The sequence below is a fragment of the Oncorhynchus clarkii genome, chromosome 3 (assembly GCF_045791955.1).
Source record: "Oncorhynchus clarkii lewisi isolate Uvic-CL-2024 chromosome 3, UVic_Ocla_1.0, whole genome shotgun sequence".
NCBI classification, from domain to species: Eukaryota; Metazoa; Chordata; class Actinopteri; order Salmoniformes; family Salmonidae; genus Oncorhynchus; species Oncorhynchus clarkii.
In genome coordinates, this window is record NC_092149.1 from 26,526,840 (window position 1) to 26,541,749 (window position 14,910).

General features: G+C 42.7%; 1 protein-coding gene across 1 annotated transcript; it reads left to right on the forward strand.

Annotated features, from left to right (window-relative positions):
- Positions 1-1,368: 1,368 nt before the first annotated feature.
- Positions 1,369-6,791, forward strand: LOC139405860 (potassium voltage-gated channel subfamily V member 1-like). Its single transcript, XM_071148293.1, has 2 exons — positions 1,369-2,356; positions 6,259-6,791. Exons 1-2 carry the CDS (start codon positions 1,369-1,371, stop codon positions 6,789-6,791), a joined length of 1,521 nt encoding a protein of 506 aa, XP_071004394.1.
- The last annotated feature ends 8,119 nt before the right edge of the window (positions 6,792-14,910 follow it).

Genomic DNA, 14,910 nt, shown 5'->3' on the forward strand with positions numbered 1-14,910 from the left:
GAATTCTTTTGATTTTCCCATGATGTCACGCAAAGAGGCTCAAAGTTTCAAAGTTTGAAATTAGGCCTTGAAATACATCCACAGGTAACCTCCAATTGACTCAAATTATGTCAATTAGCCTATCAGAAGCTTCTAAAGCCATGACATACTTTTCTGGAATTTTCCAGCTGTTTAAAGGCACAGTCAACTTAGTGTACGCAAACTTCTGACCCACTGGAATTGTGATACAGTGAACTAAGTGAAATAATCTGTCTGTAAACAATTGTTGGAAAAAATACTTGTGTAATGCACAAAGTAGATGTCCTAACCGACTTACCAAAACTATAGTTTGTCAACAAGAAATTTGCTGAGTGGTTGAAACACTTAGGTTGAGTCATTAACTAGTTAATGTAAACTTCTGAATTCACACAGCCATTTAGAAACATTAGAAACATGTAGAGTAAACACAACTAGAATATCTCCATACCCAGAAACTTGTTTGGTAGGACCATTAAGCTTTTGGTTTAAATAGCAATTTACATTTAGCCCCTTTTGGATTTGTTATTATATCAATTGGTGTAGCTTAGGCATTATCTTCCTCCTCTCATTTAAAATGTAGGAAAATCCTCATCTTTCACCACTTTTACACACAGAGCATGTTTTCAGTATATGGTAGTTTGTTTCAATCATGACAGGTGAGCACATTTTCCATTGTCTATGTTCTTGCCAACAGATCAACTGCTCTGATATCCATTTTTCAGAATGTATCTTTTAAATATGTGCGGCTTAAAATTAACACCATGACGTTGTTGGATAGCAGATAAACTTAACAAAGGGAATTAATGATTAAAGGAATAGGAACATTAATTCTATTAATTAGGTAGGCCAGCTAAAATATTTAAATCTCCACAAAGAGCTTTAAGAAGCAGGACACGGCCAGAGGCTCTTTCCCTGTCTTCCCCTCTCTCTCTTCTCTCTCTCGCTCTCTCCCCCTCATCTGATGTCTGACACGATGCTCTTGGTAGGAGCAGCCAAGGAAATGTGGATTCCTTCATTCAGGGAGCAAAGGGAGTTTAACTGAGGATTAGGGATAACTAATGGCTGCTTCTAGCCAAGCTGTACAATGTATTCCCTTGCCACATGGCTAATAGGCTACACAGGGGATGGAACAAGCAGGGACCGAGTAGAGAATTCCTCTTGGAATTAGTATGAAGATTCTACCTTACATGTTAGCTGTTCTCTATGTGGTCTCAATTGGATTTGGTGCCAGTCACTATTCTGAACCTGAACAAATGTTGACCTCATTGTTTACCTTTTCCTTGATACCCAACTGCACTCCTAGTCCCACTTCAGGTTTTCCCCTCCACCCCAGGCAGGCCTGTGGCCGCCATGATGAGCAGCTCATCCAGCCCAGCTGAGTTCTCCAGGGACAGGACCTCCCTCCTGTCCATAGACTCTAGCGTCTTCTACAGCGAGCCCCCTCCTGTCTGTGACTACCCACTGGACTTCTTCACCATCAACGTGGGAGGCAGCCGCTACGTTCTCTCCCAGGAGCTGCTGGCATCCCACCCAGAAACCCGTCTGGGCAAGCTGGCCCTGTCCACACGGGACTCTGCCCTGGAGCTCTGTGACGACGCTGACTTGCTGGTGAATGAGTTCTTCTTTGACCGCAGCTCACAGACCTTCCAGTATGTGATAAACTTCTACCGCACAGGCCACCTGTATGTCAGGGAGGAGCTTTGCGTGTTCTCCTTCCTCCAGGAGATTGAGTACTGGGGCATCAACGAGCTCTGCATCGATCCCTGCTGCCGGGAACGCTACTACCGCCGCAAGGAGCTCAAGGAGAGCTTGGACGTGCGGAACGAGGCTGAGGCTGACGAAAGCCAGGACGAAGACTTCAACGGCGCCGCGTGCCCAGATCTCCGGCGGCGCCTGTGGGACCTGCTGGAGAAGCCAGAGTCTTCACGAGCGGCACGCGCCTTCGGCACGCTGTCCATCATCTTCGTGGCGGTGTCCATTGTCAACATTGTGCTCATCTCGCTGGACCTGGGGAATGTGGGTGGGAACGGGATCGGTGACGAGAGTGGGGGCAGTGACGGGGGTACACCTTTCTTCGTGGACGCACTGGAATATGTGTGCGTGGTGTGGTTCACCGGCGAGCTGGTGTTGCGCTTTGTCTCCGTGCGCGACAAGTGCCGCTTCACCCGTAGTGTTCCCAATGTGATCGACCTGCTAGCCATCCTGCCCTTCTATGTGACTCTGGCAGTTGAGAGTCTGCACGGTGGCTCTACTGAGCTGGAGAACATGGGCCGCGTGGTGCAGGTGCTCAGGCTCATGAGGTCCCTCCGCATGCTCAAACTAGGACGCCACTCCACAGGTAATGTAGTCGTCTATCCAAACATACAGTATACGCAGCCATTTTAATCCTGTCATGATTCCTAAACCTGATGCCGTTACCTATCATTTGTCACGCCAAGCTGCAGTAGTCCAGGATGTCAGATTGTCCAGGATCTCAAAGTTGATTTTGAAGGTAGCAATCCAGTTGAGATACATCATTATTTTCAAAGGATAGATCACTTATTTCTTTCTTCCAGCAACTCATTAGGTGACTTGTAGATGTGTGTAAAAAGTACAGCAGGGTAGTCAGACAAGATGGCTGGTGTTACGTGTACAACAGTGTCATTGTAGTCTGAAGGCCAAAAAATCTGAAGAATCTGAAACTATAAGAATAGAAAGAGTCAGAACTTTTGTGAAACAGCACAGTGGAAAAAATACATGGCAGCTAGAAATCAGAACTGGATGGTCTTCAGAGCTAGATGGGAGGGGTTGAGGGTAGCTGAAGGCTGTGACAAAAAACAAACAAAAGATAACTAATGTAAAATGTACTGTCCGTGAAATGTAAGTAGTGTGTCTTAAGCTGGAAGTGGAAGCCTACGTATTGTTTTCTATTATTTTACTCCAATTAGGAGAGGGGTGGTGGGGGAAAATAATAAAAGAAGGAAAATACATTTGACAAACATATTAAATTATATACACAGTGCCAGTCAAAAGTTTGGACACACCTACTCATTCCAGGGATTTTCTTTATTTTTTTTACTATTGACTACATTGTAGAATAATATTGAGTCCATATTATGGCAAAAACAGCACAAATAAGTGACATGACAGTCCATCATTACGTTAAGACATGAAGGTCATTCAATCCGGAAAAGTTCAAGAACTTCAAGTGCAGTTGGAAAAACCATCAAGCACTATGATGGAGGACCGCCACAGGAAAGGAAGACGCAGAGTTACCTCTACTGCAGAGGATAAGTTAATTATAGCTACCAGCCTCAAATTGCAGCCCAAATAACACAGAGTTCAAGTAACAGACACATCTCAACATCAACTGTTCAAAGGAGACTGCGTGAATAGGGCCTTCATGGTCAAATTGCTGCAAAGAAACCACTACTAAAGGACACCAATAATAAGAAGAGACCTTTGATGGAGGTTACCTGTGGATTTATTTCAAGTCCTACTTTCAAACTCGGTGCCTCTTTGCTTGACATCATGGGAAAATCAAAAGAAATCAGCCAAGACCTCAGAAAAAAAATGGACCTCCACAAGTCTGATTCATCCTTGGGAGCAATTTCCAAATGCCTGAAGGTAGACAAACAATAGTACGCAAGTATAAACACCATGGGACCAGGCAGTTGTCATACCGCTCAGGAAGGAGACGCGTCTCCTAGAGATGAATGTACTTTGGTGCAAGGAAGAAGCCACTGCTCCAAAACCGCCATTAAAAAAAGTCAGACTACGGTTTGCAACTGCACATGGGTACAAAGATTGTACTTTTTGGAAAAATGTCCTCTGGTCTGATGAAACAAAAATAGAACTGTTTGGCCATAATGACCATCACAATGTTTGGAGGAAAAAGGGGGAGGCTTGCAAGCTGAAGAATACCATCCCAACCGTGAAGCATGGGGGTGGAAGCATCATGTTGTGGGGGTGCTTTGCTGCAGGAGGGACTGGTGCACTTCACAAAATAGATGGCATCATGAGGAGGGGAAATAATGTGGATGTTTTGAAGTAACATCTCAAGACATCAGTCAGGAAGTTAAAGCTGGGTCTCAAATAGGTCTTCCAAATGGACAATGACCCCAAGCATACTTGCAAAGTTGTGGCAAAATGGCTTAAGGACAACAAAGTCAAGGTATTGGAGTGGCCATCGCAAAGCCCTGACCTCGATCCTATAGAAAATGTGTGGATGGAACTGAAAAGGCATGTGCGAGCAAGGAGGCCTACAAACCTGACTCAGTTACACCAGCTCTGTCAGGAGGAATGGGCCAAAATTCACCCAATTTATTGAGGCAAGCTTGTGGAAGGCTACCTGAAACATTTGACCCAAGTTTAAACAATTTAAAAGCAATGCTACCAAATACTAATTGAGTATGTATAAACTTCTGACCCACTGGGAATGTGAAAGACACAAAACTGAAATAAATCATTCTCTCTACTATTATTCTGACATTTCACACTCTTAAAATAAAGTGGTGATCCTAACTGACCTAAGAGAGGGAATTTTTACTAGGATTAAATGTGAATTTAAGAATTGTGAAACTGAGTTTAAATGTATTTGGCTAAGGTGTATGTAAACTTCCGACTTCAACTGTGTATGTGATATGAGATTGTAATCCAATTCTTAGTTTTTCTGTGATTAAACTAGCTTCTGACCCAGGAGAGATTATACTGTGAAGTCTCTTGGAGTCGTAAGATTTTTCAGGGTAATAGAAAGCCTGGGATAGAACTAAATAGCAAGAGTGAGGAAGGGAACGAGACGGGCTAAGAGAAGGAGAAAAGATATTCATTCATATTTCCTCAGGAGATTGAGGGAAGGGGGCCTGACAGATGAGAGAATGTTCCTGAGTCCATTTGTGTGTGTCTGTGTACGTTTGCCTCCGTGCACGTGAATGGCTTGGATGTTGCTGATTTTGGCGAGGGATGAGAGCCTTGGTTTGGGATGTAGGCTGTGAGGCCATGCAGAATGAAGGGAGATGATGTTACCACACCAAAAGAGAAGATAAGAGAGGAGGAAGTAGACCAGAGACTGTGACAGATACAGAGCCAGCACGTCACATCTTGTCCTTTTCAATTAAGAAAAAATAAAAGGCGATGCGAGGTCAACTTTGTCTTTGATCTAGGATGCACTGACACACTAGGCCATCATTACACTTTTCTAGAATTATGGGATATATTACAAATCTTTGTTGACTGCAATTGTACCATATTCCCTCTAGTATGCTACTTCAACAAATTGGTAAGTATGTCATGTTGCGTCAGGAAAAGAGAGAAATAGATTTCTCACTCTGGGTGATAATCTGTTTTATTAACAGCTGTTTTAGGGGAAAAGTGCGGATTTACAGGACATGTTCTCCACTTTGTCTACATGCTGGTATATCTTGATATCCCTGAGGAGTCTATGACATTTGCTCAGTTTTAAGTCCCATAGTCTGACTAAAATTACTTGAAAATATAAAGGCAGGTGTGTTCTTGCCGTGTGTGTGACAATATGTCTGTCTGACAATATCCTGAACAAAGGTGCATCCCGATAACTGTATAATTTTCTAAACAAAGATGCGTTTGCTTTACTGTTTGGTTTATAGACAACTTCCAAAGAACCACATGTACTAGCTAGGTCTCATTTTGATCCCATATAGTGTTTCAGTACACAAAAAGAACATTAAAAAGTATACTTACTTGGCAAACTTAACCAAATATTTATTTTCTACTTGAAGAGTTTGGAGAGCTTACAAGCAATATCCGTGTGTGAGTAGTCCTACCACCTGCGCAGTTGTGCATATTTAGAGTTTTGCACTTATTTTAACTGCCAGCTTGCTGTTAAATTTTCCCCACTAAATTGTCAGTCATGAGTTTCGCACATCATCATTGTTTACATTAGCTGTTTGTGGAATACAGTGTATAATTTGAATAGATGCAGTATAGTACCTTCATGTTAGGCAAGTGAAAAGGTATTAAGACTGGTTTTAAGAGTTTATTATTCTACACTTGAAAGTGTGCACCTGCCACACTCTAAGATGTGCGTACCATCAAAGAGTATACACTTTTCAGAATGGTCCTCCAACAGATGGCATCATTCTAACGCATCAGTGCAGACAGCCGTAAGACTCTGACTTTAGACAATGCACTTTCAGGTGTACGACCTGAATAAGTAATCTGTCATTTAATCTCCTGAACTGATGTATAATTTACCCCAGCCCTCTGTATCCCTGTCTCTCCCAGGCCTCAAGTCCCTGGGCCTGACCATCACCCAGTGCTACGAGGAGGTGGGTCTCTTGCTCCTCTTCCTCTCCGTGGGAATCTCCATCTTCGCCACGGTGGAGTTCGCCCTGGAGCATGACATCCCCGGCACCACCTTCAGCAGCGTACCCTGTGCCTGGTGGTGGGCCACCACCTCCATGACCACGGTGGGCTACGGAGACATCCGCCCCGACACCACCCTGGGCAAGGTGCTGGCCTTTCTCTGCATCTTGTCTGGCATCCTGATCTTGGCACTGCCCATTGCTATCATCAACGACCGCTTCTCTGCCTGCTACTTCACTCTCAAGATGAAGGAGGCGGCGCTGCGGCACGGGGAGGCCCTCAAGAGGCTGGCGCGGGGTTCGCTGGGTGACTCGGAGGTGGGTGGGGCAGCAAGGGGAGGAGGGGTGAACCTGAGGGATGTTTATGCCAGGAGTGTGATGGAGATGCTGAGGCTGAAAGGGAGGGAGAGGGCCAGCACACGGAGTAGTGGAGGGGGTGAGCTCTGGTGGTAGTGTGGAAGATGGAGCACAAGAGCGGCTGTAGAGGAAAAGCTATGGAAGAGAGGCTGTGGAGAAAAAGCTATGGAAGAGAGGCTGCGGAGAAAAAGCTATGGAAGAGTGGCTGTGGAGAAAAAGCTATGGAAGAGAGGCTGTGGAGAACAAGCTATGGAAGAGAGGCTGTGGAGAAAAAGCTATGGAAGAGAGGCTGTGGAGAAAAAGCTATGGAAGAGCGGCTGTGGAGAAAAAGCTATGGAAGAGCGGCTGTGGAGAAAAAGCTATGGAGGAGCGGCTGTGGAGAAAAAGCTATGGAGGAGCGGCTGTGGAGAAAAAGCTATGGAGGAGCGGCTGTGGAGAAAAAGCTATGGAAGAGCAGCTGTGGAGAAAAAGCTATGGAAGAGCGGCTGTGGAGAAAAAGCTATGGAGGAGCGGCTGTGGAGAAAAAGCTATGGAGGAGCGGCTGTGGAGAAAAAGCTATGGAAGAGCGGCTGTGGAGAAAAAGCTATGGAAGAGCGGCTGTGGAGAAAAAGCTATGGAGGAGCGGCTGTGGAGAAAAAGCTATGGAAGAGCGGCTGTGGAGAAAAAGCTATGGAGGAGCGGCTGTGGAGAAAAAGCTATGGAAAAGTTAAGTCAATTGGGTTAAGCGGCTGTGGAGAAAAAGCTATGGAGGAGCGGCTGTGGAGAAAAAGCTATGGAGGAGCGGCTGTGGAGAAAAAGCTATGGAAGAGCGGCTGTGGAAACTACGGCTGTGGACTGGCTGCCCCACCACAGTTATTATTTTTGTTTCCGAGCTGAGGAGCGTCGCAAAGCATGGTAAAAATGTAAATCGGTTCATACTGTGCTCTTTTATCACACTTGCAATGATGTCAGAGGGGTAAAAACTGTGCAAACTGACGTGGTTGTTTCACCATTTAAGGATTTCAGCTTTAAGAACACCATCAGAATATGACAATGTGTACAATGTATAGGACATATCTAAAGGATGATGAGGGGACAACTTTCATGGCTAACCTTTTTCAGTGTTGTGTTCTGACAACTATTGCATGTTCTGTCTCCTCTGTATGTGTCACATAGACAAGATGTACAGTATAGACTGAATTATATTATATTGTGTTTGATATTAAAACACTTGCAGTAAACAGATGCAGTATGTTGTGGTGTATCGAACAGCACAACATGATTTCATTGGAGAGCAGATCTGCCTTCACCCCTGTCTCTGTTTCCTGCAGGGTCACAGTGAAACACCAAAAGGGCTCTGAGAGGAGGAGTCAAGTCACGACAGCCTGTATGCAGAGCACACACACATGAATATCCTGAACTGGTTAAAACATTATTTCCACCCAACAACCCCAGCAGTGGTAGATTAGCAATGACAAGCACTGCTGCGGCAGACCCTAACCTTGGCGGTTCTAGGAAATATAATCACGCTCTAAAAAGAAAAGGTTAATGGAAGAACTTTTAGGGGTTCTTCAAACTGAAACTGGGGGGGAACCTCTATTAGTTCTTAAAAGAACCCTTTAAAAGGCTTCTACAAATAAACCCATTTTAATTGTTCCTCAAATAACCTTCTGGGGTTACCCCCCCCCCCCCCCATTATTATTAATCAGCATAACAATATTTTAGTTGTCAGTGTTTTATGATTTTAGTGGCAAAACATAATTCAAAAGCCAAATATGACAAACTCTCAGCAGAGCTCCAAGTTCAGTGGCGAGACTTTTCCAAGTCTAGCCCACCTGTGGAAAGAACAGTCCGGTACTTCTGCTTCTATCACCACAGGAGTTCAAGTACTCTCTCCTTCCCTCCCTTCAGCCTTTCTATTTGTGTCAAATGCAGAGAGATCATCCAGCTCATTTACAGTCTTTTGAGATGTGGAGTTGTGCTTTGACACAGCCGATGTATTCCCAAATGGCACTTAAAGTGTGATGTCAGGAAAATGGTGTGCCAGTGTAAGTGATTTTGTTGGTAAGAGGAGAGGTCGTGACTGACAATCCACAGGGCACAAACTGGTTAAATCAACCTTGTTCAAAAATAGATACGTTATAATACGTTGACAAATTATGTTGAAAATACATTGGATTTGAAAAAAGTAATCAAAAATAAATTGTTGGTTGAGGGTAACAGGATTATGCTATCATGGTAACCAATTTAACAGACAAACCTTGTAAAAAAAAAAAAGATGTTGAATTTGTACCTTTTGAAACGATGTCAGGTCTTCAACATAATAACCACTATAAGAAAATAAACAATAGGCTGGGCAGCACCTCCTACTGGAGAGTTGCTCTATCTACAGCTATCATTTTGGTCTCCCATCCAAGTTTCTTTTTACCAAGCCCTGCTTAGCGCTGATATTTGTCACGGACTATTACCAATGTGCTATCATGAGAATGGTTGTTGATAAATCTCCACTTAATAGATTCACTGTTGCTATCAAAGTCATTCCAAAGGGTAGGTTTAACAGAGAAAATGAAATGTGACCATACTTTATCAATTATATAACATCAGTGATACTATTGAGGCCTGTATAGCATTTGGGAAGTCATCAACCGCTGTTGTTTAAACTAAAAATAGACAACACATGTGTTGTGCCTAGTGTTTCAAGCTGTGGTTGATTTCAAATGGAATTTTGATAATATATATTGGATTCAGGTCTGTGGAGATCTTCACAATTGCTATAATAATCTGTTCAGAATCTCAAACAGCTCTGACCACTTGCACCATGTACTTAAATAATCTCAATTGCAATCCAGGTCCTTTGGTTGTGCTAGTATATGAAGCACATTGATAACACATTAAGTTGTTGTATAAATTAAAACACAAAATATCTACCCTTGTATTCCCATTTGAACTTTGTTGTGCTTTTAAAGGGTTGAAAGCACAGTACAACACAATACAACTTGCTTTCAGAGTAGAATATTTTCTCCATGTAGCACTAAAACAAAATGTTTTTCCCACATTTCTCCCCTGCAGTCACCTATAAACACTGCAAATGATATACTGTACATACATAGGGATTATACTGTATTTAAGCATGCAGGAAAAAGATTTCCAGGCCACAGGCTTTTTAGCCTATTCCAGACCTCAGTACTTTTCCCAACCATTCTCAAGAAAGTATTGTTTTTTACTCCCGACAGTCACAGAAAATCATTTGGCCCCTTAGATTTCCTTACATGGCTATTGGGCCACAGGGCCAGCCCCTTATCTCTTGGACACGTAGGAGTCCCTGATGTTATAGCCAACCTGCACAGATGTCAATGGATTATGGGCCGGTCCACATATGAGGACAGTCTAAATATTCATTAGCAGTCTGAGACATTGGGCATACAGCACTGAAGTAGTGATGAATGTTTTCATTAAATGGAACAGAGTGGATTGTATGCATATTGTAAATCTACATGGTATGGCAGCCATTTTGAGATAAGATGCAGAAGAAAATGGATGTATAGTGAACCCTTTCCCTACCATTTCTGGCCAAACAAACAAAATAGAGGTAGTTCACAGCTGTAGTTCTCACTTGGCAGAACATTTTTTATATTTTCATTATGACACCTTGTTTTACCACCAATTAAGTTTAGAATGGTTTGGGCTACAGATGAGCGGTTTTCTGCATGGCAAATGTGCAACCACGGACATAAAGCCATGCTCCGTTTATTTTTATGGCAGAGGCTGTGGTATAGCTAAGCACAGAGCCATAATAAATATCAGACTTGCCTGTGCTAATGTTTTTCCCAGATGAAGCAAAATTATACAAAAACTTTGACTTTGCTCGTGATGCGCACCCCTCAAACAGCCTGAGAAACAAGTTAGGATACAGATCCCATTTCATGTATTATCTGACTGGCACTAGTGCTCCTAAGTCAAAATCCCATGTGCATTCCACATGTCATGTTTAGCCTATAATTGACTGTTACATTTTTTTCAATATCAGCAAAGGTTTCAAGGCACATCTGAGAGTTCCTGGAGGCACATCTGAGAGTTCCTGGAGGCACATCTGAGAGTTATGGGAGGTACATCTGAGAGTTCCTGGAGGCACATCTGAGAGTTCCTGGAGGCACATCTGAGAGTTCCTGGAGGCACATCTGAGAGTTCCTGGAGGCACATCTGAGAGTTATGGGAGGTACATCTGAGAGTTCCTGGAGGCACATCTGAGAGTTCCTGGAGGCACATCTGAGAGTTCCTGGAGGCACATCTGAGAGTTCCTGGAGGCACACCAGTGTGCTGTGGTACACGGGTTGAGAACCACCTGTCTAGACGAGAGAATCAAGGACAATAATCCACATCCATCTCCAGAGTGCATCTCAGTACACTCATTCAATATTATTGGAGGGATTGTATCATTTATACAATGTTCTATCCTCTGTTTTTGTATTTGGGGAATAAATGACAAATACAGCTGGCATCAACCCCAGGAAAACGTTTTGTGTTGGCAAGAAAGTAATCAACATGAGAGTGATAATAGTCCTTTTGATGCTGCATCAGATGAGTCCCGTTTGAACAGGCCCTGTGAGTTTTCATAAAACACACATGAAACTCAAATAATAAGGGAGTCAATCAGACAAAGCGCACCAATCAGCATGCTCTCTGGTGAGGCTATTGGAATATAATTAATTTGCATGTGTTTGATCTACAGGGATGAGAGCACTATCCATGTCCCAGCTGGACAAGTACTTCCAAACCTCTTGAAAAAAACACACACACACAGTCAAGCTAATTAGTTGTGTGTGTGTGTGTGTGTGTGTTTGTTTGTTGTTGTTGTTTTGTTTTTGTTGAACTATCCTTGTGGGCTCCATGAAGAAAAATGATATTTTAGGTTTAGGAGTTAGGTTTAGAGATAGTGTTACAATTTGGGTTAGGGTCAGAATTAAGGTTAGGTTTAGGATTAGGAGTTAGCGTTAAGTATAGTTTTAGGGTTAGGGGTTTGGGGTTAAGGTTAGTCTTAGGTTTAAGGTTAGTGTTATGGTTAGGTTAAGGGTTAAGTTTAGGGAAAATAAGATTTGGGATTAGAATCAATTATTTGGCCCCCACAAGGATAGCAAAACAAAACTGTGTGTGTGTGTGTGCGTGCATGCGCGCGTGTGTGTGTGAGAAAGAGAGAGTGTGTGTTGACTGTGATCAGTCACCACCCAGACCAGGCATGTCATAACAGTTTTTCCTTCAGATGCTTTATGGGTTGAACTGTTTATTTTACTGCATCCTTTTCCTGGATTCTTTTTAGAGGATAAATCTCTTGGGTTTTACAAGAAGCCCCAGTACAAGTTACTTACACTAAACGGACATACAATACTCAACCGATGTTACCTTTTAAAAGAGCAACTATCGAACATAGCCAATAGCCACTGTTTTGTATCTCATACAAGATGGTAATAGAGAGGAGACTATAAACTGTTTTAGTTTGAAAGCTAGTTGTGTCTAAGTACTTGGACCCCAAACTCAATTCCTATTTCATGGCTCTGGAAACAGATTGACTTGATTAACAGTTCTTTCCCTGGGGTAAATCTTTCTGCCTGAGAGAAAAGGTGAGACATCCTGCAGCCCTGCAGCTGTTTAACATACAGCAGGTTTAGTCAGGAGACACTGATACTGAATATAGTTTACATTACTGATCACAATATCATACTTTCTTGTTAAAATGTATGTGAAATGTATGTCAAGATGTTTAAGTTTCTATATAAAAAAATAATAATTGATAAACAACCCTGCCTTCTCTGCTTTTACTTTCCCTGTATATCTCTGGCATCTTCTCTCTCACTCGTTCTTACTATTTTAAGATGACCGTAGAGTGGTTCAAGGAGGGATATTGTTGTTTGGGCAGGCAGAAGGACATGGGCTGGGCTATGTAGTACATCTTCTTTTAGGGGTATGGGGAGAAAGAGACATGAGAAGGGATTGACCTGTAATTTCTGGTAGTATTTCACAAATAGGTCAGAGTAGCAGAGGACAGATGTGAGTATTCAGTGTGTGTGAGATCAATAGGATATTTATGTTTTACCACATGTTCCCCCATTTCCTCCCTCCCAATCATCTCTCATTTTGCTGTACTAAAGCCCTATCGGAAATAGGACACACCATCTACTGTAGGTGAGTAAAGTACCAATGTTAAAGAAAAAGGGCTTTGTTACACCGTTGTTTATGACCTCTGTTGTCGTTTATAAACATTGTTGACATTGGCAACCAACTGTTTCATCAATGTCATTTGAAGCGAATCGGGATTGCAACTTCATGGCTAGCACAGAGCCTCAATCTGAAGCAGGATGGTGCAGAAGTCAAAATGAGGGCCAGGCTTTCCCAGGGCAGAGAGAGAACAAAACACGCCATGAGGCAAAAACACTGCTGGGACACTCAGGGAGAGAGAACCGAGCCAAGATCACTGAAGGTTATGGAGAAACGTCCTGCTATAGCTTCAAAACTATCCTCACGTTCTAATCGTATGGTTATAAAATAATGGACTTGCATAACCCGGCTCTGTTTTTACCTTTATTTAACTAGGCAAGTCTTACTTTCAATGACGGCCTTGGAAGAGTGGGTTAACTGCCTTGTTCAGGAGCAGAACGACACATTTTTATTATGTCAGCTCGGGGATTCAATCTCGCAACCTTCCGGTTACTAGTCCAACACTCGAACCACTAGGCTACCTGCTGCCCCAATACCGAGCATGTTTGTTGCTGGGGGTATTTCAAGTGTCTCGTGTGCGTAGATATCTGGTCCTCCCCCCATCGCTGAGGCTCTGAGCACAAGCCTTTCATCCCAAACGTAGTCTCATTAAACCCTTACGTCACACAGTCCTCAAGGAAGCACAGTGCCCATTTTGGAAGCAGAATAGAGAATCGATCCCCCGCTTGCTTTCCAGGGTCCCATAGTTCATTAGGATCGGCAGTTAACTCTCATGGTAAGTCTTTAGTAGTGAAGTTCCAGTGCCATGCTCTATAAATTATAGGCAAAAGGCTTGTTAAGATGATGACCTCTGACTGTTATAATCAGTGTTTAACCATTTGGAAGCTGTCTGACTAAAGCTGCATGGATTTGTTTTGTTTTTTTATGGGGGGGGGGGGGGGGGGGTGCTATTACAACAGTCAATTATAAGTATTCTTAGAATGAGTTAACTGCTATTCAGTACTGAGGTTTTAAGTAGTGGTCTACATTGACGTGGTGCACGGAGAGAAAGGCATGCAGCATTAGTGTATTCTCCTCAAGCTCTACCCACCTGTCTGACCTCTGAACCCAACAGGGAATATCCTTCGCTTCGTCCTTGAAAGAATACACCCTTCCTGTCTAATGCAACTGGGTTAATGAGCTGTGAACACTAGCACCTGGAATCATATACAAATCCGAATCCATAGAGGTGTGCTCAGGTGTTCCGCAAGGTTCTATTTTGGGCCCACTGTTGTTAATTGTATATATCAACAACATTGGGGATCTTATTGAAACAGCGATGTTCATTTTTATGCAGATGATACTGTTCTTTATTCAAGTGGTAGTAATTAATCTTTAGCTTTTGAAAATGACCAAAGAGCATTTAACATCATACAACAGAATTTGTAGGATTTAAAGCTGGTGTTAAATTCGGGTAAAACAAAATGCATGGTATTTTCAAATACCAGGCATGTTACTAATCATGTCATTGCTACATTGGCTGGTCATACTATAGATCAAGTTAAAGTGTACAAATATTTGGGTGTGTGGGTTGATGTAGAGAACTTGATTGGTTTGGTCAGGAAGGAGCTGGTACGATGTACATAACTAGCGGTTTTAGATTTTAGTGATGTTATATATATGCAGGCCTCAACCACTACCCTGAGAGCACTTGAATCAGTGTATCATGCAGCCCCCAGGTTCATTACAAATCATAAACATCTAATACATCACTGTGATCTCTACAGTGCTGTTGGCTGGTCGTCATTGACCTTGCGTAGGCTTAAACCCTGGTATACACTGAATTATGTGGCCATATAGGGTAAAATGCCATTTTATCTTTGTTCTTTTTTAGTCAGGTCGGTAAATAAATATCAATTACGGTCCCATTCTCATTTGCTTCTAACAGTACCAAAAACTAGAACAGGTCATGGTAGAAATAGTTTTAGTTACTTAGCTCTGTGGTCCTGGAATTCTCTCCTGAATATTTAATAATTTGATGATCTAG